Below are 24,832 nucleotides of genomic sequence, written 5' to 3' on the forward strand. Positions count from 1 at the left end.
TGCTTTTTGGCAGAAATGCCTTCTGGAACATGTGAACTTTCATGTGCCTTAATAACAAACTTGTATGTCATCTGTAAATACGAATACAATTGTTAAATTACGAGCCTAGTTGGTTTAGCCACGGAAAAATACAGGAACCTTCCCGCTTGTCATGATTGGCTGAGATAATGGATTGGCTGGACATGCCGATAGATGAGTTCGGATTGGTCTGCCATGTAGCATGCTTCTGTCTATAACATGAGCTGCTCAGTATGTGTAGATAATCCGTTCTACCGCGGCTTTTTTGCACGATATCACGAAGAACTGAAAAAGTTTTGCTACTGCTCTCAACATTGCTGCCCTGAAGTTAATAGCGCTATCGACAAAGATCAGTGGAAAGTTATGATGGACTACTTTCTGGAGGACGATCGTGCCATGCTGACTCTCTCTGACTCTGAAAATGAATCAGACGATGAGGAAATCCCTGATTTAGTTAAAAACATTTAAATTGAACCAGACATTGTAGTGTCTTCTGATGACAGTGATGGGGAAGAAAAGGCGATCAGTGTTGTTGTCACGAAGAAGTTGAGCGAGTTTTGAAATCAGTGGAATGCCCAGTAGAAGCAGAGAGATGACTGCCAAATGCGGAGCGAGTTGAAAAGAAAACACAGAAGGCTGTTGTATAAAATACCTGTCTTCAGATAACATCTTCAAACTAAGGGCAACCATGGCATCCATGACAGAGGGAGAAGCGTTCATCCATGTATACGGGTAAGAGTCTAGCTACATGTTCTTTTCTTTTTCTTTACCCCTTTTTCTCCCCAATTTCGTGGTGTCTAATTGGTAGTTACAGTCTTGTCCTATCGCTGCAACTCCCGTATGGACTCCGGAGAGGCGAAGGTTGAGAGCTGTGCGTCCTCCGAAACACAACCCAGCCGAGCCGCGCTGCTTCTTGACACAATGCCCGCTTAACCCGGAAGCCAGCCGCACCAATGTCTCGGAGGAAACACTGTACACCTGGTGACCGTGTCAGTATCCACTGCGCCCGGCCCGCCACAGGAGCCGCTAGTGCGCGATGGGACAAGAATATCCCTGCCGGCCAAACCCTCCCCCTAACCTGGACGACGCTGGGCCAATTGTGCGCTGCCCCATGGGTCTCCCGGTCGCGGCCGGCTGCGACAGAGCCTGGACTCGAACCAGGATCTCTAGTGGCACAGCTAGCACTGCGATGCAGTGCCTTAGACCAATGCGCCACTCGGGAGGCCCTAGCTACATTTTCAGATATTATACGTTTCTAATTTTGTCCGAAAGTTGTTTTCATTGCAAGTTAAAGCGTACTGTTAGCTAGCTACCTAGCTAACGTTAGCTGGCTGGCTCGCTAGCTAACGTTACGTGTATGATCTGTAATATTATTCGTATCTCAGAAATCAATTTGCATTGATAGTTACAGCCTAATGTTAGCTAGATCGCTAATATTGAACCTAGTTGGTTAGCTTTAGCTACCTGCAGATTCATGCATGGTCGTATGAGTTGGGATTATGGCGCATTGTTTAGCTAGCTATGTCTAAACAAAAGACTCCACTATGCAAGTAACCATTTCACTGTACCATTTACACCTTCTGTATCCTGTGCATGTGACAAATAAACTTTGATTTTATTTGATATAGTGTGTGTTTACCAGAGACGGTAATGTGAAGGACAACATGACCGGCATCAAAGTCAGATTAGGATATAGGCCAAGGACTAGATAAGTGTATTTTTACTACTACTTTCTGCTAATACTTTCACCACTTTTAGTCTTGAAATATGTGGTTGTTCACTACACTACCTTATTCACTCTGTTTAGCACATGGCCTCACATGTGAATCCTTCAAGAGATGGGTGGGGCTAAGTCTTAAGAGGGCATGAATGATGCTGAATGGGTTTAGACAAAGAGCTCTCCAGTAGGTGTACCAAAACATTCACGGCCCATTTTCTCAAAAGTGGGGTTACATGTTTATCAACTTTCAAAGCAGAATTACTTTCCCATTGTTCCTCAACTGCAGTGTATGATATACCATTTTCTAGCTCTGAGTCTATACTTTTAACCAATGTAAAAAACACTATTTCAAAATGTTGCTACATAGGACTGAATCCAGGTGTTGGGTCACATATCAATCAATCTCTATCGCCAACATCATGCTATAAACTCTGGCAAAAACAAGCCGGTGTTTTGCATTCCCTGTTCCTGATGTTAGCAACAGAGCGATGGTGTTGCTAAGGAGCTTCCCAGCCTAATGGAGTGAGTAATGTCTTATTGATGATTAGATACAGCGGCTTGAATCTGCCTTTTCCAACAGCATGGGCCACTAGATACACCCTCACACAGAGAGAAAGGGTAGGGGGGGGAGAGAGAGAGAGAGAGAGAGAGAGAGAGAGAGAGAGAGAGAGAGAGAGAGAGAGAGAGAGAGAGAGAGAGAGAGAGAGAGAGAGAGAGAGAGAGAGAGAGAGAGAGAGAGAGAGATAAGTCAGCCCTTTCTACAGCTCAAAAGGACAGTCGTACTGTCTTATTACCTCAGCTTCCCTCATCCTGACTCTTTCCATTCCAGTAAACACAGACTAGTCAACGTTGAGTAGCAGAACAGACAGCGAGGGAGAAAAAAAAGAGAGCGACAGAAAGGGATGGAGAGAGAGAAAAAGAAAGGAAAGGAGTGAGAGAGATTATGGGAAAAGGTAGACAGAAAGAGAGATGTTCAGGAAAGGGTGAGGGAGGGAGAGAAAGAAAGAGGAGAGGGAGAGAGAAACAGGAAAGAAATTATGAGAGGGAGGGATAGTGATGAGGGTTCATAATCATAAGGATAACATGTGGATGTTTAATTCAATGGAAAATGGCCTCTGTTTGAGCACTATGTAGCGAGGACACGCATAATTTCCTGTCCACCACCACATCACAAAATGAAAATAAAGAACTCTACCAGTCCAGAGGCACTGGGATCCTAACTGCGTTTTCTCCTATTTTTCCTCTGCAATCTGCCTTCAAAATGCTACAGCCTATTGTTGAATGGGTGGAAATCAGAAGTGAACATGGAAAAATCTCTCTCTTTGACATTGATAACGTATACATACAAACTGGGAGGTATAGAGGTTTTCAAACCACAAAGGCATACATTCACCATGGTAACGGCTAGTGGCCATTAAGAGCTGGTACAGTCACGGTCGGCCCGCTCATTAGGCAGTATTAAGCAGCCGCCTATGGCAGCAGATTGACGAGGGCGGTATTTTCTGAGCTAAACTGACCAAGACGCACATCCAACAACCTCACATAATTCTGCCCAAAAACAATGCCAACTTATCTCAACCAGTGGGATATGGGATTTTTAGGTGAGCGCTGATGCCGCCCTGTGATAAGCAGTGCCCACTTTGTCAAAGGCAGGGACGCAGAATATTTTGCTTGTCCATTCCCAGAGCGTCTCTCCAGGGTGCTGTTGGAGAGACGCATCGCTGCGGCACTCCACCAACGTTCCGTCAAAAAAAATGATCTAACATAAATCATGTAGCAGATATAGGATATGGTAGAAAGAGTATGTGGCCTTTTCTGTAGCCTACAGGCTGGAGATCAAATGTATGACAATGTAATGAGACAGTCACTTTTACATCATGCAGGTTTCTCCAATCAAATAGCCTAACCTAAATGGTGCTAAATAAAAAATAAAAATGTTGTCATGTTAACAAACAACATATCCTAAAAACAATACAGGTCAAAGTAAAATGGACAATATGAAATAGACAATCACAACTGTTGTCCAGGAGTTTCACCCCATTGTCATGATCAGTGGGTTCAAGTTTGTATCCGTAAATGTTTGACAAGCTGATCATAGCGAAAAATAAAATACTTCTGCATTTCCCGCTGTGTAAACACATTGCAAATAGGCTCACGATAACTCCAGATAAATTTGGGTGGCTGATATTCAGAGCGAATCAAGACGAATAAAGCCAATGCAACGGCCTGTTTTTACGGTAGGATTACCACATACAGTGGGGAGAACAAGTATTTGATACACTGCCGATTTTGCAGGTTTTCCTACTTACAAAGCATGTAGAGGTCTGTAATTTGTATCATAGGTACACTTCAACTGTGAGAGACGGAATCTAAAACAAAAATCCAGAAAATCACATTGTATGATTTTTAAGTAATTAATTTGCATTTTATTGCATGACATAAGTATTTGATCACCTACCAACCAGTAAGGATTCCAGCTCTCACAGACCTGTTAGTTTTTCTTTAAGAAGCCCTCCTGTTCTCCACTCATTACCTGTATTAACTGCACCTGTTTGAACTCGTTACCTGTATAAAAGACACCTGTCCACACACTCAATCAAACAGACTTCAACCTCTCCACAAAGGCCAAGACCAGAGAGCTGTGTAAGGACATCAGGGATAAAATTGTAGACCTGCACAAGGCTGGGATGGGCTACAGGAGAATAGGCACGCATCTTGGTGAGAAGGCAACAACTGTTGGTGCAATTATTAGAAAATGGAAGAACTTCAAGATGACGGTCAATCACCCTCAGTCTGGGGCTCCATGCAATAGCTCACCTCATGGGGCATCAATGATTATGAGGAAGGTGAGGGATCAGCCCAGAACTACACGGCAGGACCTGGTCAATGACCTGAAGAGAGCTGGGACCACAGTCTCAAAGAAAACCATTAGTAACACACTACGCCGTCATGGATTAAAATCCTGCAGAGCACGCAAGGTCCCCCTGCTCAAGCCAGCGCATGTCCAGGCCCGTCTGAAGTTTGCCAATGACCATCTGGATGATCCAGAGGAGGAATGGGAGAAGGTAATGTGGTCTGATGAGACAAAAATAGAGCTTTTTGGTCTAAACTCCACTCACTGTGTTTGGAGGAAGAAGAAGGATGAGTACAACCCCAAGAACACCATCCCAACCATGAAGCATGGAGGTGGAAACATCATTATTTGGGGATGCTTTTCTGCAAAGGGGACAGGACGACTGCACCGTATTGAGGGGAGGATGGATGGGGCCATGCATCGCGAGATCTTGGCCAACAACCTCCTTCCCTCAGTAAGAGCATTGAAGATGGGTCGTGGCTGGGTCTTCCAGCATGACAACGACCCGAAAAACACAGCCAGGGCAACTAAGGAGTGGCTCCGTAAGAAGCATCTCAAGGTCCTGGAGTGGCCTAGCCAGTCTCCAGACCTGAATCCAATAGAAAATCTTTGGAGGGAGCTGAAAGTCCGTATTGCCCAGCGACAGCCCCGAAACCTGAAGGATCTGGAGGTCTGTATGGAGTGGGCCAAAATCCCTGCTGCAGTGTGTGCAAACCTGGTCAAGACCTACAGGAAACGTATGATCTCTGTAATTGCAAACAAAGGTTTCTGTACCAAATATTAAGTTCTGCTTTTCTGATGTATCAAATACTTGCAAAATAATTACTTAAAAATCATACAATGTGATTTTCTGGATTTTTGTTTTAGATTCCGTCTCTCACAGTTGAAGTGTACCTATGATAAAAAATTACAGACCTCTACATGCTTTGTAAGTAGGAAAACCTGCAAAATCGGCAGTGTATCAAATACTAGTTCTCCCCACTGTAGATGGGCATTCATAAAATTATATTTCAGGCAACACTGTAGGCTACACCTCAGTAAGCACGGACTGATGCCTTTTTGAGGTCTTTTTTTGGTTCAGTCCGTTCCGGCCTTGATTTCCACATCCACGGACATTGGTTCAGATTTTGTCCGGTCTGGACCAGCCTTGATTTGGCCCAAACATTGACATCTATAAATTACTTATTTTCAACTTTTATTCAGAACCAAAAATGAGCCTGATTTCAACATCTGGAAAATAAATATTTTCAACTTAAATTCAGAACCACAAATTTTCCTGATTTCAACGTCCGGAAAATACATATTTTTCAATGTCTGGAAAAGATGCCTTTTCAACTTTCTGGAAAATATGTATTTTAAGCATACGGAAAATACATTTTCACCTTTCATTCATAACCTAAATTGAACCTAACTGCAACGTCTGGAAAATATGCATTTTTGACGTCTGTTCAACGTCATTTTGCTTACTGGGACTATTCTAGTTTTGTGGGGGGTGGCATTTTTGGGTCTCACCTAGGGTGGCAGAACAGCAAGGACCGGCCCTGAGTACAGTATATCAGCTATGAGGCTTCCCCCTGTATCTACCATGGCAACCAGTAGTTAACCAGCAGAGGACTGGCTCAGTGCTGTTAGGAACTTAAGTCAGTCAACCACAGAACAAAAATCAATATGACCTCTGTGTGTGTGTGTTTGTGGTTAATCTATAATGCCAACAGCAGCTCTCTGCTCTGTATGTTGAGATGTGAGAGAGAGCTGTTGTGATGACAGACCAGAGCCTCTCTGATATCAGTGGAGTTTAGCAGGTAGGTGACTCAGCAGTTCATACTTATCATGACCTTGCAGCTTTCCTATTTACTCTTAGAGAGAAGAGGGATAGCCCAGCAACAGCAGACCCTGTACTGTACTGTGTGTTCCCTTGACAAGAGGCCTCGCAAATACGTACACCTGAGGGACCACTGGGCATTATGCTCAGCTTTCTGGCTATACATACACCTGCTGAGCGGCACGTGGTCAGACACACCCACACAGTCTGCTAACAGGGAGAGTGAATGCAGCTACACCACCACCTGCTAGCACACCACATGGTGTCAGAGGAAGGCTGGGGCTAAATGGAGACTCCTCGTCAATCACACAGACATGGCTTGCTGTTAGCTTGTTAGCCTGCTAGTCTCATACTGCTCACATCTGCAATTAGAGAGAGATATTGAAAGAGAGATGTTCCCCTTCCCTTCAGTGCTCCTCCTCTTTCATAGCACAAGAACAGCCCATAGCATCCACAGTTGTTAACAGGAAAGCAGGCCGGGGTACAGTTTGACACAGCATTACAGTGATTATACACAACAATATATCCACTAGATTAGACACTAATTTCAATTACCATTAATGTTACATTAGCATGAGTCACACACTCACTCAGTCATTCACTTTATCACACACACACACAGATGATTGCATGATTGTCCCTTGTTTGGGTGTTGCCTAACCTTATGAGTCATAGTAGAAGCTGATTGGTAAGGCTGCTCCAACAACACACCTGTTTGTCAGCAGGTATGTTAGCATAGTCATTGATTAGCTACAGCATCTCCAGCACTGCCTCATCAAACGACAAGAACGTGTGAGGGAGGGGATGGAAAAAGAGAGGGAGAGGAGGGGGAGTGTAGACTCTAGAGGGAGGGGGAGAGTGAAGGGGTGCTTGGGGGGGAGGGGGGGGTGTAGTAGTATGCTGTCTTGAGTGTTTTGTACCCGCAGCTCCAACAAAAGCCCCAATTAATAACAAACAGAGACCTGTTGCTCTGACGTAGCTAATAACCGCTGGCAATTATGCTATCAAGGCCATTATGGAGACATTTACATTTTAGTCATTTAGCAGACGCTCTTATCCAGAGCGACTTACAGTTAGTGAGTGCATACATTTTCATACATTCTCTTCTATCGTAGAGAAACAGTGCCTCCTGTGCACGACTTTCAGTAAAGTACTCTTTTGTTTGTTGGCTCATAAAGAATCACAATTATGTAAAGTTGTATAAAAAAAAACATATCTCCTTCTTCCTCATATACACTAACCTGATCCATAGGAGTCCTTGAGTGCAGTTAAACTTGCATTGTACAATTAAGACCCTCAAAACCATGTTGAAATGTTACTTCCATGGTCTGAAACTTAAAACCTTCACCTGTTTTAATTATTGTCATTCATGAGGTTTGGAAGGGAAGCTCGTTTCAAATATCAGTCAAACTTGAACACTTTTAAGCAAAAGAAACATTTATGAAATCTCTGATTAAAAAAATTGTGACCAACTAGATCAAGACGGAAATGTACATGTTGGAGTACATGCCTTGTCAAGGGGGGTAATAATCACTTCGAGGAAAAATAATATTTCAAGGTGTTGTAATAAAGAAATAAACAGAACACCCAAATCCTTTTTCTCCCCTCAAAAAACAATCAAATGGATGTGTCTGTCTCTCTGGCAATACCTGATGCTTTTGTGACAGCTAACATTCCAAAGCCAAACCCGATGGAGCAAAGCTACACTTGAGGGTAAAATAAATTAATAATAAATAGAATAATTATTAAATAGGTGTAGGTGTGTATTTACTGCTCTGATGCCTGTGGGGCGCTTCGTGGCTCTGCTGTCTCCTGGCGGACCATGACCTAACCTGAGGCACTGCTGGGCTTGAGCCGCTGACCAGTCTTGCCACAGAACGTGCCCTGGAACTCCTGTTTAGGAGCTGCTGTTTGATTTCCCCTCTCTGTTGTTACACTGTTAAGAGGAGGGGGTGAGGGATGCAGCCAGGATTGACTTTGAAATTGGACGTCTGTCCATGTCCTGAGGACGTCGGGAAATGCCTTCAAAACTGGCCACTAGGGGCAACAGTGAGCGCTATTACCATGAAGTAGGCTTGGGTTTTGCTAGGGCGTTGTGGATGGTAATCCCTTGACTCTGGATCCGAAGATCGCGTGTTCAATCCCAGTGGCAGACACTCTTTTTTAAATGTTCTAGTTTTAACTCTATCCAAAACCTTAAACCTTAACTGAACAATTCGAAATGAATGCCTTAACTTAATGTTTTGACCCTATCCAAAACCTTAACGTTTGGAACAACTTTGAAATTTGACATTTGGAGAAATGTCAGAATCTGAAGTTAAATTGGTAAAACCGTGAGATCTTGTTGGGGTGGGGGACGTGTGATTCTCTGAGTCTGCCTTCACACGCACGCACACACACACACACACACACACACACACGCACGCACGCACGCACACAGATACACACACACTGATGTCTGTGATATGGGACGTCACTGTAGTAAATATGAGGCAGTCTTGCTTTGAGTCCTGTCTTTCTGGGTACACAGCATTTCCATGTGTGTGTGATTGTGTGTGCGTGTGTGTGTGCGCATGGAGTCTCAGTGTCTAGCTTCAGGCTAATCAAAAGGACAGGCAGCGGGGGAAATGTGATCAGCGGCACACATCAAACACCAGGCATGAAGAGAGTGCTCCTCTGATCACTGCGATGACGCAGACACAGAGACACACACACGCACGTGCGCGCACACACACACACACTGCACTGTGTGGTGTTACCAACTAGATGAGCGACCTTCATCCCACCTCCACACCTCACTCTCTCATATAGAGTGGTTTTGGAGCTACAAGGGCATGTATCAGGGTGGAGTCTCCCTATCTTCACCCTTAATCTCTCCATCCTCCCACCTATCTCTCTCTCTATCCCACCTCTCGCTCGCTCTCCCCCATCTCTCTCTCGCTCTCTCTTTACCCCCCCCCCCCTTTCATACATGGTCCTCTTTCATTCAGGCATGGACAGGCAGTTTTATAATGGTGTTAAAACTGGGATTTGAGCTCACTCTAAAACACCATTCTGACAGGAGGAGGCAGTAAACGGGTGGGGAGGTGGGGGGAGAGCGAGAGAAAGAGAGAGATTGAGGGAGGGAGGGGGAGATGGAAAGAGAGACAGAGCCCTTAGGGAGTGGGGAATGGAGCACAGTGTATGGAAAATGCTGGATGAGGATACCAACTGAATCGTGCGTGTGCATGTGTACATTGTGAGCATTACTGCAACCATGGTGGTGACCAAGACTGCATTGTGTGTGTGTGTGTGTGTGTGTGTGTGTGTGTGTGTGTGTGTGTGAGTGTGATAGCAGCGGTTGCTGGCTGGCCAGACAGAGCCAGTCTGAGCGTAGCCTTGTGTGCTGTTTAAGGACAACGCTAGCCTGCATAACTGGGCCAAGCTATTACAAACACACACTAACAGATCATGAATCAAGATACAGTACAACACACCAATGGCTTTGAAATTCTTTAAAATGTGACTCTCACACACACACACACACACACACACACACTGCTTCTGAAGATAAATAAGGTAATGGACCTTTCTGTAAGTGTCGCCTATAAAACCGAGAAAGGTGTGTGAATTTAGTATGTGTAGTGTGAGTATGTTTATAGAGGTTTTATACATGTGCAATGTGTGTGTGAGTGTGTGTGTGATTTCATGCATGTGTGCCTGTCTGCTTGTGTGGGCTTAAATTGCCTGCCTGGAAGACACATTTTCCTACTGTATATGGCCAAACGTTATGTAAACTTTGGTTTGTCTGGAGATGAGATATTATTCCAATGTGTCTATTTCTCCATATGAGTTTGCCAATGCACTGATTCCATTACCTCTAATCACTTACTACTGGGCTGGATATACCGTTATTTATTTTATTACCAAGAAAATGGCTGATATCCTCAGATGAAAAATGTTACAATTTGCACATAAACAAACACACATATTACACATTTCACACACACAGATAGTGCACATACGATTGCTTTCCCACAGTAAGGTGTGACAGTAGTGTTGACTCGGTGCACATACGATTGCTTTCCCACAGTAAGGTGTGACAGTAGTGTTGACTCGGGGGAGAGAGAGGTAATGAGAACTGGAGAGAAACTGTAGCTGCTAACTAACTATAGCACTGGAGAGAGAGAGACAGAGAGAGACAGAGACAGAGACAGAGACAGAGAGAGAGAGAGAGAGAGAGAGAGAGAGAGAGAGAGAGAGAGAGAGAGAGAGAGAGAGAGAGAGAGAGAGAGAGAGAGAGAGAGAGAGAGAGAGAGAGAGACAGAGAGGGATGATAGGAAAAAAGAAGGATGTTAGAGATGCTTGAGCTAAAGACAAAGCTGGCAGGGTTAGGGCTAGAGGTCAGAGGTAAGAAGTCGCATAAGGTTTTGTTGCTTGGATGAGACATTTCATCCCGCAATGCTATTGTGACAAAGACACTTGGCAACAATAGAGAATGACAAAATAAATCTATTTTACGTCCTCATAAATCTATTTTACCTCTTTAAGGAATACCTGGGATAGGATAAAGTAATCCTTCTACCCCCCCCCCCCCTTTACTCCAACCAATAAATCCATGTTATATAGCCTACACCTTCACAACAAATCCATTACTTATTTTAGACAGGTCTAAAGAAGCATGATACGAAGAAAATGTTGTCTATTTCAGAATAAAAATATAGCATACTCTGAGTTGTCCTTATGTTAGGTCCTGATTTGGCTATGCCAAATGGCTGTGGGCTATACTAGTTCATTTAGCAGACAAGATTTGCTTATAATTCCGTGGCATTGTTTTATAGTATGAAGAATACAATTGAACAAAGCTGAATGAAATATAAATATTCTCTCCAAACGATTTGAGGGAGTGCGCACGTGCGACTATTCTGTGTTGAGTGGTTAACAAAGAAAAAGGTACTCCTATATGCTTAATTTAGAGTTATTAATGTAACTTTAGTTCTACAAACGTTGGGCTATATGTTTAGATTTTTAATACATTGTAAGGCTGCATGATGAGACTAATGATGATTTGAAAAAAGTCGCTTGAAAGGCATGAGCTCTGCTTTGTTTTTTGCGCAGGCTGTACACACTCAAATAGTCTCTCATTCACAATTTGACAAGCACTTGATAATGCCTCGAATTTCACGGCGGCATCCCCTTTGCAGCCGTAATGCACCCTAAAGAAATCCATGCCTTTTGCGGCACGGAGTGCTGCGTTGTGCCCTTCTCCCTTAGTGTGCTGCGCAATCCGAAGCGTCTCTCACTCACAAGGCTCTCCGTACCCTGATCGGGTCTTTCTCACAGGCTACAAGTGAAGACAGACACATCCAGGATGCAACTGCGCACGTCCTTATCCAATTCCGAGCTGCATACTGAAGATAGTGGAAGAATTGTTCACATTTACTTTTTGTCAGCCAACAAGATGAGTAGGCCTAACGAACAGCATAAGCACTAGCCTATGTCAATCTACTATCTCCCATAGTACAAAGGTCGACCTATTCGACATAAGTCTGGGACAGTTGTGGGATGCGATAGATCCCAAATTAATACAACCACTAGCATCCCCCAAAATGTTTTGATGCAATGTGGCTGACGCAACAGATCAGAACGTTTAGCTTAAAATGTTGATAATCTATTAGGCTATTTCTTCACATTATATGCGCAGCAATGCTCACATGGTAGTAGGCTATAAGCACGAATGTTCCAATAGCGGAAAACACCATTATCAAAAGTGACCGCAAATGCAATTATGCATGTAATGCTTTTATTATAAAGGTGCATTTCTATGGTGAAAATTATCTTCCCCAAACTTGAAACTCACAGGCTACGTATATATGCCAGTTAGGCTCTACACCCCTTATAAATCGGATTAATGTGCTTAATTTTAAGAAGTTATTTGGCCACTTTAGTTGTGATACAAACCTTATTAAAACATAGCCTATGTGCTAGGCTACATGAGGTTTGCGTCTATGATTTTCTCACACACACACACACACACACACACACACACACACACACACACACACACACACACACACACACACACACACACACACACACACACACACACACACCATTGTGGTCCTCTGTAGCTCAATTGGTAGAGCATGGCGCTTGTAACACCAGGGTATTGGGTTCGATCCCAGGGACCACCCATACGTAAAAATGTATCCGCACATGACTGTAAGTCGCTTTGGATAAAAGTGTCTGCTAAATGGCATATTATTATTATTCTTTTATTATTATGATTAGAAAAAGTTGCAAAAAAAAGGCTTTGTTACTTGTGCTGGGTATCATTCACAAGTGATAATATTTAATTCACAAGTGATAGGCTAATATTGTCAACCATCAGACTATTCTTGATTTAATCTTGTCTTTACATATACTAAATAATATATGTGTGATATTTGTTTTGATTTAGAATGGTCCATTATCATGCACCTGTTTCGAAACAGGGGCAGCGGGAAAAATACATGTCATCTATGCACTTAAATAGCGAATGGACGACGCTTTTCCCCGTGGTTTATTTTCCTGCCAGCCAGATAGGCTATACTCCTGTTGTAAATATAAGCAATGTGCTTAATATTAGGAAAGTTGAGAAATAAATATAGTAGGTCTAGCCTATAGAAAGCTGATGGGATCCTCCTCTTTTTATTAGCGGCCATCACTCTGTTTACTCGCGCAATTGCATAGCCTATAGAAATGTTGCGCAACATGAGCTCATGGGCTCTCATTAAGTGTTTGATTAGATTTTCGAATACATTTGCATTGATGTCAGAGTGATTAGAGGGACAATAGAGTGCTGAGTACCAGGCAGTTAGCAGGTTTGATAGGCTACTAATGACCAGCAGCAGCATCAGAGCTTAAAGAAGCCTAATTACGTGACTAAACGGTCATGTGGAATAAGACTGCCTTCATGACTCGTGACCGCTGGTGTGGCAGTAATATGGTCACCGCAACAGCCCTACACCTACACACACACACACACCATCTAAGTCTGTGACTCAGCCAGGCTGCCGCATGCCTGCATCGAGCACCTCTCCCTTTCTCCCCTTAGCTCCTCTCCCTCTCTTTTACTTGTCCCTACTTTTAACAGCCATTGTCCTTTCTCAAACGTATGATGAATTCGCCCCATAGCATCAGGTTACAGGTATGGTTTCAGTATCCATACAGGATCCTCCTCTAACACGCCTCTGATAGGCCGTGTGTAAGGAGAGCCTGGTCAATAGGAGGGCCTGTTAATCCTTTATGGGACAGATTGATCCAACAGATCCAGTGGATCTCCAGGGAACCCACAGACAGTCCTGACAGATCCTCTACACAGATCAGATCACAGGCAGTCTGACTCCAGCCAGACCCAGCCATTCTCATCTCACTGATACAGTTTAAAACAGAGATATGAGTATTATTAGGTCTGCTTTATTTTATATAGTGGGGACTGGTGATGCAATCGGCCATGATTGCCATGTAAGAATGTGGTGTGTGCGTGTGTGTGTGTGTGTGTGTGTGTGTGTGTGTGTATGATCTAGCGATCTTTCTATATACACTGCACCACCACTTAATATTAAAGAGCTGGAACTGGTAACCTCTTCTAGTGAAATGTCTGTTAGAGGCCTTTTTCTTGTGTGTTCCCACATCCTGTATGGCCCTGAAAACTGGGCTGCTTCAGAGTGCACTATGGCCTATTTATTGCCTTACCTCCATAACTAACTACATTCGCACACACTGTATATATATTTTCTGTTGTATTTTTGACTTTATGTTTTGTTTACCCCATATGTAACTCTGTGTTGTTGTTTTTAATCACACTGCTTTGCTTTATCTTGGCCAGGTCGCAGTTGTAAATGAGAACTTGTTCTCAACTGGCTTACCTGGTTAAATAAAGGTTAAATAAAAAGAAATAAAATAAAAGAGTGGGCTTCAATAACACCGCAGCATTAAAACACATCCCAGAAGACACAGAGGAACCACTTAACATGTAGCTTCATGTCATGCCCCAGATCTGATGCGGCAGTGACATTAATTTGGAGGCCAATTAGTTTCTCCCCGTGAGCTCCTCTCATGTGTCTCATCAGTCTCAGATTGCACAGCACGAGCAGCAGATGAGACTGGAGACGCTAACATGGAGTTGAGGAAGTGTGTGCAATCTGCAAGCATGCTCTGTGCATGACCAATTATGAAACAGTTGTATAGAAACTAAGCCATGAGGTGTATGTAACCAAAGTCATTCGGTATGACTGGCCTATATACATTTACACAGAATCATCGTGACTAATCTGTTCTAGGCCTAGGAATAAACCAGCTAAAAACAACTTAGAGTAAGACATATAGTACCAGTCAAAAGTTTGGATACCTACTCATTCCAGGGTTTTCCTTTATTTTTACTATTTTCTACATTGTAGAATAATAGTGAAGACATCAAAACTATGAAATAAGACATACGGAATCATGTAGTAACCAAAAAAGTGTTTTAAAAAAGGCTTTATATTATGGCAAGAACAGCTCAAATAAGCAAAGAGAAACGACAGTCCATCATTACTTTAAGACATGAAGGTCAGTCAATCCAGAAAATGTTAAGTGCAGTCGCAAAAACCATCAAGCGCTATGATGAAACTGGCTCTCATGAGGAAAGGAAGACCCAGAGTTACCTCTGCTGAAGAGGATAAATTCATTCGAGTTACCAGCCTCAGATTGCAGCCCAAATAAATGCTTCACAGAGTTCAAGTAACAGACACATCTCAACATCAACTGTTCAGAGGAGACTGCGTGAATCAGGCTTTAATGGTCGAATTGCTGCAAAGAAACCACTACTAAAGGACACCAATAATAAGAAGAGACTTGCTTGGGCCAATAAACACGAGCAATGGACATTAGACCGGTGGAAATCTGTCCTTTGGTCTGATGAGTCCAAATTTGAGATTTGTGGTTCCAACCGCTGTGTCTTTGTGAGACGCATAGTAGGTGAACGGATGATCTCCGCATGTGTGGTTCCCACTGTGAAGCATGGAGGAGGAGGTGTGATGGTGTGGGGGTGCTTTGCTGGTGACACTGTCTGTGATTTATTTAGAATTCAAGGCACACTTAACCAGCATGGCTACCACAGCATTCTGCAGCGTTACGCCATCCCATCTGGTTCGCGCTTAGTGGGACTATCATTTGTTTTTCAACAGGACAATGACCCAAAACACACCTCCAGGCTGTGTAAGGGCTATTTGACCAAGAAGGAGAGTGATGGAGTGCTGCATCAGCTGACCAGGCCTCCATAATCACCCGACCTCAACCCTATTGAGATGGTTTGGGATGAGTTGGACCGCAGAGTGAAGGAAAAGCAGCCAACAAGTGCTCAGCATATGTGGGAACTCCTTCAAGACTGTTGGAAAAGCATTCCTCATGAAGCTGGTTGAGCGAATGCCAAGAGTGTGCAAAGCTGTCATCAAAGCAGCTTCATGAGGGTGGCTACTTTGAAGAATCTCAAATATAAAATATATTTTGATTTGTTTAACACTTTTTAGGTTACTACATGATTCCATATGTGTTATTTCATATTTTGTATGTCTTCACTATTATTTTACAATGTAGAAAATAGTAAAAATTAAGAATAACCCTTGAATGAGTAGGTGTGTCCAAACTTTTGACTGGTACTGTAGGTCTCCCTCGCCTGATACCAATCCCATTCACACCCACTGGCTGTTAGGAGTCTTTAAATAGGGCTCAGGTCCGATAATGGACTGATGATGATCATTAATGCTCAAGAGTTCTGTACATTCACACATCATGGAACCTCCCCAAGGGGAAGTGTTGTACACCTGTATTGATGCACACACCTTTACTGTGTTTTCACATTGTCCCTTTCAGCCAATTGTTGTGAATTCAGTGCGGGTCGCTTAATTTTTTGTGCAGTGTGAACACTCTTGAACTGAGAACATCTTGAGAGGTGGTCTGAGTTTGGTTTGCTTGAATTCAGCGGTCCGGTTCCCCTTTTTTAGGGCAAGGTGAACACAAAGCTCCCCAGGTTCTCTTGTCATTATTCCCGCACCACACACTAGACTACTGCAACACAGTTTACTCTGCCATAACCCCTCACATTGGTGCCACAAGAGAGAAGATGATGAGTTCGTGGACAAAACGTGTGCCGTTTTTTAAATATCGATTAGTGATTGTCAAGGAATTACAGAAATTCCTAAATATGTGTGGAGTTTTGCACTGACACAATGTTCAGATTATTTGTTTGCAATATGTGATCTATAGGCTAAGAGAGCTTCATAAGCTGTTGATTTGATTGTGGGGTTTGAATAGTGAGAAGATAACAACATATTTGGTGAGAATCACAACATAGGAAGGATCTTGATTTTGTACCCTATCCGGGATCCTTGGGTTGTTCCAACTCTGACGTTACCCCATTGAAATTGACATTTAAAATGGTTAAGGTAAGGGTTAAGGTTAGGTAAGGGATATGGTTAAGATTAGGGTAAGGGTTAGGATTTAGGGTCCGGATGTCCCAAGAATTCCTGGATAGCACTAACCACAAAATCAATGCTAGCTCTTAAAGGGGCAGTAGCCTACATTGGGTGTACAATTTTCAATTACAGCATTTTTTCATTTGCAGTATTCTTCTGCTATTTACGCTTTTACCAATAATATTTACATGTTAATATTCTCATCTTTTAACTAAATGCAATCTATTAGCTTCCAAAATGTAAGTAGGGATATCTAGCTGTCCGATAACCAGTGTTGGGGAAGCTAATCTGAAAATATACTGTAGTTTACCAAGCTACCAATTACTTCACACTGGAAGAAGTTAGGCTACACTAAAGCTACCCTTACACTAAAGTTTACTTACCTAAAGTTACTTTGAAAAAGTAGTTCACTACATCCAAACTACTACGTGAAAAAATATTATATCTAAACATGAAATGTCAGACTACAAATTGCAAGAACAGATCACCCTGGAGTCAGATGTTAACAGAATGTGTAATTTAGCCTATTAAACACAAATTAGGAATTAGGCAGGTCTGCTGTCAAAAAAAGAAAGGAAATTCTTGCCAGTTAACACATTTCTTATTTTAGCAAAAAATAAGTAGTGTGTAGTTCCAGTAGTTAGCTACACCGCTACATGGCAAAAAAAGTAATTAACTACTGAAAACATTACCAAGATTTGAATTTAGTTAAACTACCACCAAGCTACTGTAAAATGTAGTTAAATTAATAGTTGAACTACCTGTACTTCACTAACTCAACACTGCCGATAACACTATCTCAGAATGGCTTGTCCTGCACTTTGTAAAAATCCTGAGTGCATTGAGTGAATGTTGGAAAAAGATCTTGGTTCCTTTCTAAACATAGCAATGTGAATGCAAAGAAGACTAGGACCACAAAAAAGTGAAGTGACCTGGCAAAATAGTTGAGTCCTTATTCAAAGGTAAGGGCAGTGTGAACACAAAGACAACTGAGTTTATTTGCTTTTTCTACCCCAGAGTTCACTTTAAAGAGGACTGAGATCGGTTCTTTTAAAGAGGACTATATGTGAAAACACCCTTAAGTTTACTAGAGCACTTCTGAAAATACATGTTTTATATGTCTGGATAATACAAACAAGTGCACAGTGGTGAAAAAGTGACTTAATTCTACCCATTGCTGTAGCCAGGGACCACTGTTTTGGATGGATGTTTCTCAGGCCCTCTCTATACAGTGTGTGTGTGTGTGTGTGTGTGTGTGTGTGTGTGTCTCATCTAGATCAGAATGAGCCCACTGTGGTATGACAACACTGTCAAGACAAATTGAGATGAGTCCACTCAGACGTAATCTAGGATTTAATCGCAGGAACTAAAGGAGGCCAAGCACCGGGAGTCACAAATAACAACAACAACGAGGAAAAATAACCATCACTGAAGAAAAGAAGAGAGGGAGCAGCTGATGGAAGAGGCAGGGGAGAGGGAGTGACAGGGACAGATTCAAAGAGTGGAGAGATAATGATTGGGGGAAAGAGGTGATGGAGGGGAGGAGATAGAGGGATGGAGGGATAGAGAAACCAAGGGGGGGGGGGGGGGGGGGGGTAATCCGTGTCTCTTCCTATAATGAAGATGCCCGATTACGGTATATCCTTAATCCATTAGGCCCACACGCACACAACAGTGAATGATCGCAATACAAAAACGCTGTATGCTTCTGTACACTTGTTAAACTCCTGAGACTCGGTGCTAAACTATCAAAGCTGGCTTTCAAAGTTGCATACACTTCACATGAGGCAGCAAGGTCGGATAGTAGGGACAGCTACGCAGAGAGAAAGAGAGAGCTAGGCAGAGAGAGAGGGAGAGAGATATAGAGAGAGGCAGAGAGAAAGCGAGAGAGAGATAACTGCAGTCCCAGAAAGAGGACAATGCCAGGAGCCAGGAAGTAGAGCATTCAATTAAGGGCATCGTGGCCTAGATGTTACACACTCCCACAATGCAGCTCTGCTTTGCCCTCTGTCCCTCTCCCTCTCTTTTTCCCCTCTCTCTTTCCTACTGTCTCTCAGTTCAGCAGTGAGAGGTGTGGCATACCTGAAACACACCCGTCTGCAGCATCATATGAACACCTGGGCCCCCCAGGCGCTCACAGTGTTTAATAATTCAACAACAGAATGCTGCAGGAACACACACGCACACACACGCATGCACACACACAGGGAAATAGGACACCAGGGACAAACACACGCACACTGACTAAGGCCTCCCTACTCGCCCCTTGTAAACATTACTCTGGCGCTCCGAAAGTGTTGTGTCAGCGTTTCGGTAAAGCTGGAACACAGGACACCATGCCAGACAGAGTCCTGTGGCTCTACTATGGGCTCTATAGTGCTTAACTCCCGTCAGCCGCCTTACATGACTTACATTAACTACTAATAGTAGCTCTATGGATACAAGCTATAGCCTAAAGACTGGCTTGTGTGACTGATCTAATTGATAGAGAAATGTCTCCGGACTGACATTTTTAAACCGGCAGCAGCAATCAACCCATTTGACTTTATGGACTGAAAAACGGTAAGCAGTGCAGGTCCTAATCCAGGCACTTGTCATCTCCCGTCTGGACTACTGCAACTCACTGTTGGCTGGGCTCCCCGCTTGTGCCATCAAACCCCTGCAATTTATCCAGAACGCCGCAGCCCGCCTGGTGTTCAACCTTCCTAAATTCTCCCATGTCACCCCGCTCCTCCGCACACTCCACTGGCTTCCAGTAGCAGCTTGCGTCCACTACAAGACCATGGTGCTTGCCTACGGAGCAGCAAAAGGAACTGCCCCTCCCTACCTTCATGCTATGCTCAAACCCTACACCCCAACCCGAGTACTGCTATGCCACCTCTGGTCTCTTGGCCTTCCCACACCTACGGGAGGGCAGCTCCCGCTTAGCCCAGTCCAAGCTCTTCTCTGTCCTGGCACCCCAACGGTGGAACCAGCTTCCCCCTAAAGCTAGGACAGCAGAGTCCCTTGCCCATCTTCCGAAAACATCTGAAACCCTACCTCTTCAAAGAGCATCTTAAATAATCCCACAACACCCCCATCGCATCCCCTGCTCACCGCTCCCTCCCACAAAAACAAAACATTAATAAACAATCTTGCCTTTCATGAACTAACACTTGCATTTGACTTTTTTCCCCATTACTAGCTCTGACCTTGCTGATAGCTACTTTAGAGGAAAAATGTACTTACTATGACTGAGATATGTGCTTGTCCTACCTAGCTATCTTAAGATGAATGCACTAACTGTAAGTCGCTCTGGATAAGAGTGTCTGCTAAATGACTAAAATGTCAAAAGGTGTCAAAAGACGTGACATTCTGCTTGACTTAAAGCACCGTCTTATGAAGTGTTAATATCGCCTTATAAAGATGCATACAATTTATAAATGCAGTCATAGAGCATTATGAAACTGTATAGCAAAGCAATAAGGCACAAAAGCCCAATGTGACTGGTGCCATGCCCTTATTTGGCGGTCAGTCATGTGAAGGACCAGCAGCCGCTGCGGCACATCATCTGTCCATCTTTTTACGAGGTGAATAAAAATGTTCATCTCTCATCCTATTTCTAAAGACTAGCTCACAGCTGGTGTCAGAGCTACATGTTGCGGTAGCTCAGCTCATCCCTAACTCTTACCTAACCTCTATTCTAACAGACGTTCTCCTTCCATCTCTCCCCTCCTCTTCTCTTCTGTCCTCATCTCTCTTATCCATTCATCTCCTCTTCTAATCCCCTCTCCTCCTCCCTTCTCTCCTCTCATCCCCTCTTTCACGCTCCTCGTTCAATTCCCTCTCCTCCTCCCACTCACTCTCTTCTCCTCTCTCTTAGTGTTGAAAACACGACTCTAATGGTCAAGAGACCGGAGCAAGTTAATAGACTCTACAGGCAATGTCCCTGACACCACGCTGTCTTTCTTCCACTCCTCTCTCCGTCACTCTCTCCATCACTCCCTCCTCTCTTTCTCCCTTTCTTTTTCTGCTGATAGAGAATTAAAGGGGAGAACACCAGACATCAGCAGGAGGGAGTTCAAAGGCTGACGCTGAGCAGAACTCTGGTTAATGTGTTGCTATGGCGTTAACATGAAATGTGGGAGTAATATTTTTAGGGCAGATAATTTTTTCCTGACCAAGACAAATTCCAGGTCGTACTTATAGCCTAAGGCCAAGTGTGTGTGTGTGTGTGTGTGTGTGTGTGTGTGTGTGTGTGTGTGTGTGTGTGTGTGTGTGCACGTGTGTGCGCGTGCGTGCACAGAAGGCCCTTTTGTGTTGCAGGGTCCAGACGGGAGGACAGATCCCTGAGCCCCGCCCCTGAGGAAACAAAAGTCAGCAGTCACAGAGAAAGAGGTCTCCACCAGGAAGGGACCTGGAGGACCCAGTGAACAACACACAGAAGTGTGCAGACAAAACACCAGCATACACAAGAAAACCTGTCTTCAGTTCCAGTGTGTGTGCGTGTGTGAAGGGGATAAACAGCACCTCTGGAAATATTTTGTAAATAACCCCAATCAGTGTCTTTGTCATGCTGTGAACAGTGCTAGGACATAAACACCATGGCAACACAGGGGAGACTTGAGCTATAAGCATAGCAACTGAGTGACCCCCCATTAGTCCATCAGTAAAACAGACACACCCAAACGCACCTGTCCATACTTCCATCTGTTACTTGAATTCCAGGCACACAGTAGAAATTCCGATCTCCTCTTTGTTGAGTTCAGTGAAACTGATGCTGAGTTATGAAGAACAAGGATCAGACATGACCTTTAAGCCTGATTTATGCGCCCTCTGCTCCAAATGGGCATACCTGGAATTCTGCAAAGGCCATCATGCACACACAATGCAGAACCACTCCACAACCTTATTAATATACTCAATAACCACGACACATTGCCCACTGAAATGACCTGTTGAAAACTTGTAATCATTATTATCATAATTTATTACCATCACTCTTACTGCAACATGTCTGAACTGTTCCAGTGGCCTATTCCAGGACCAGGAGGTTTTCCCTGGCCCGCTAATCCGCTTTAATCCAACGGTCCTCCCTCGATTCTGCCTGTCCAGTCAACAAACGGTTCCTCTGTGCCAGGGTGAACGAAGTACCAGCGCCAGAGAGAAAATCTGCTATAGCCTACAGCACCGCACCGTCCGGTGGGCATAACGGTCTTCAACAAGAGGCTGGGGCATTTGGCCAAGCATTTCACCTGAACAAACTGTTCACATGGGTTGCAAATTAACCGTTATGATGCTGTCAAACCAAAACCAATCTTTAATGTATGAGGTTAGTTACACCGTAGGCCTAACAGGCCTAGTGATAAATAGGTTTAAACAGTGACCGATAAATAATTCTGGATTAGATAAACACAGAAAACAATGATAACCACTCGCTACTGGTCAAATCTCTTTTTATTAAGTCGGAGTCTCAATTGATATCAGTGTTTTACTGCCCGCGTCTCCAAAGGTCATTCATATGATAGATAGCGGCACATCTGGACCTGTCAGAGCCGTGGGGCGGGGCAGAGAGTGAGGATGAATGTAGTAGGCTAATTTAAACAATAGCCAAGACTGCATATAACAACAAACAGAGCCAACTGAACAAGACATGCATAACCGGTTGTAAAATAATGGACTAAAACGCACGAGACCCCCTTATTTAGGCATAGGCTACTGTCTAGGTTTTTGTAAAACAGTTCCTACATAGTTTAGCCTACAATAGGCCTCATAGCGTTCCCTAATTTCACAGGGTAGCCTGTGTCACATAATTTGGAATGACATAGGCTAGCCTACAAAAAGTGACATTCGATATTTCTCTATCATAGCGTACCCAACGAACACTCGTCTCATCCAGAGATATGGACTAACGCTAGCCTACAGTCCGTTAAATAGCCCGTCATAGATAGCCTAACATCTCTGCTGGCTTCCAGTTAAACGGTGAACTGAACAGTCCCTAAACCGAAACGGATACAAAGTATCCAGCGCGAGCGTCCCGCTACATTCGGCAACAAAGTTTCAGAGGCCTACCGCTGCTCACCAGATGTAAATTCATGACCAATTAGCATTGACAACAATAGGGCTTTTGAAAATGTTAAGAAATAACACACTCACGTTCCGAGGATCTCTTTCAATTCAAATATTTTCTTGATGTCGTCGACTTGCTTTTTCCACGTCCCTTTCCCGGAGTCTCCATTCTCCAGAGCCATGGTGGAACAGGGGGAAACCGGGGAAAACGATGCCAGTGCGTCTCAGTAGACCCCCGAGATAATGCAGCTTTCCCACGCTTCGAGTTACACTTCCTGCTCGTGAGGAGCAGACCCACGCGCATAGAATGAGCTAGGCAGAAAACCTTCTCGAGCTCGTGGTTTTCCCGCTGTAGAAATGTCACCGCAGCTCTCGAAACAGGTCTCCGGTTTTCTTCGCTTCTTTCTCTGTTTACAGCGTTCACCGTCTGCGGTTGCACCTGCAGGTTCAGCTGGTCTAGATTATCTTGACGTAAATTGTTTCGGGCTACGTGTCACCTTGTCTCTCTTATTCCGTTTTAATTAAGTCCTCTGTTGAGTCGTGCGGTGCGTAATGTGAGGAGTATTATTTCATCTAACCATGCTGATTGTGCCATCGGTTGTTATGGCAATGAGGGAGGGTAGGATGCTGCTCGACCTGACAGCGTTGCCCACAAATGTGTGAGAGAGCGAGTGTGTGTGTGACTGGATGTCTTCAGATAATTCGCATTGCACCAAAGATACGTTCCCAAAAGCAGACCTGGCCTATGTTTATTATGGTGGATATTAGGCTATACCAGGTCAGATGGTGTAGTCTACAGGGACCCATGCAACCTGCTGTGAAGTTTGAGAAAGGGTGCATTGCCTGTCTCCAGATAAAATGTGAAAACTTACTATGTCTTGATCAAAAGAGTGCTGACATGCATGAGAGACAGGCGATGCAATGAAAAGCAATTCATGGGCCCTACAAAAGTTTTATATTAGACACTATAATGGTCATATTAAAATCTGATGTACTAAATACATTTGTACATTGAGTTTGGGTGTTAATATTTAGATGGTTAAATACTCCCATCTCCAGCAAAGCAGTCTCGACTGCAGTGTCTTATCTGGAGGCACTGTAATCCACCTAAAAAAAACACACACGGAATAGTATCCTCCAGTCGTGAAGAGAATTACTGCAGACTGTTTTCATCTGACAGGCCTGCCAAAGCTTGTGTATAGGATAAAAGAGAGAAAGAGTGTGTGTGTGTGTGTGTGAAAGTGTGTGTGTGAGTGAGTGAGAGACGGACCGAGAGTGTGTGTCTGCGTGTGTGCTCTAGACGCTCATGAGTATTCCAGCTGCAAACTACTGCAGTTCCCTCTCAGCTCAAGAAAATATATTGTCCACTTACCCTACCTCTCCCTTTCTCCCTCCCTTGATCTACAGCTCTGAGTCAGCAAGTCCCTCAAGTTAGATTTTTCACATATCTGCCTCCCTCCCTCCCAGAAAGATGATTAGTCAACCCAGGCTGAGATGTAGGCTAGGATTTATGTCCATCTTGGCAAGCTGAAGAGAAGAGAGAGAGAGAGCAAGGGGAATTGAAAAGGGAGGTAGGAGGATGATAGGAGATGTGTAGTCTCTCTTCTTTCTATCAGTAGTCTGGCACCCACCAGATGGGTGTGGCATCATTGGCATCATTGACATCTTTCTGCACCCCCCCCTGCATGCAGGGGCAGTGTGCTGAAAACAACACAAGCACCTGACTCCAGGCTCAGATAATACAACAATGCACTGCGTCTGTATACAGGCTAGGATCGATTGGTTAACCAGCAATATCCTGCCCCAACAGTACTTTGCTATCGCATTTTACTTACTAGGCTATACACGCGTGATAACTATTAATGACAAAACAGAACATCCAGGCATTCCATCCT

General features: G+C 43.8%; 1 protein-coding gene across 1 annotated transcript in view; it reads right to left on the reverse strand.

Moving 5' to 3' along the window:
* The window catches only part of LOC311140765 (calcium/calmodulin-dependent protein kinase type 1D-like), a gene marked incomplete at its 3' end in the record, with an annotated part of 71,007 nt that extends 47,511 nt beyond the window's left edge, over positions 1-23,496 (reverse strand). The window contains exon 1 of the mRNA XM_084175983.1: positions 23,025-23,496. Coding sequence (XP_084032109.1) covers positions 23,025-23,119 — 95 coding nt within the window. The 5' untranslated portion in view covers positions 23,120-23,496. The remainder of the gene's footprint in view (positions 1-23,024) is intronic.
* Between the last annotated feature and the right edge of the window lie 1,336 nt (positions 23,497-24,832).

Source organism: Coregonus lavaretus, assembly GCF_964263955.1.
Source record: "Coregonus lavaretus genome assembly, chromosome: 13".
Lineage (NCBI taxonomy): Eukaryota > Metazoa > Chordata > Actinopteri > Salmoniformes > Salmonidae > Coregonus > Coregonus lavaretus.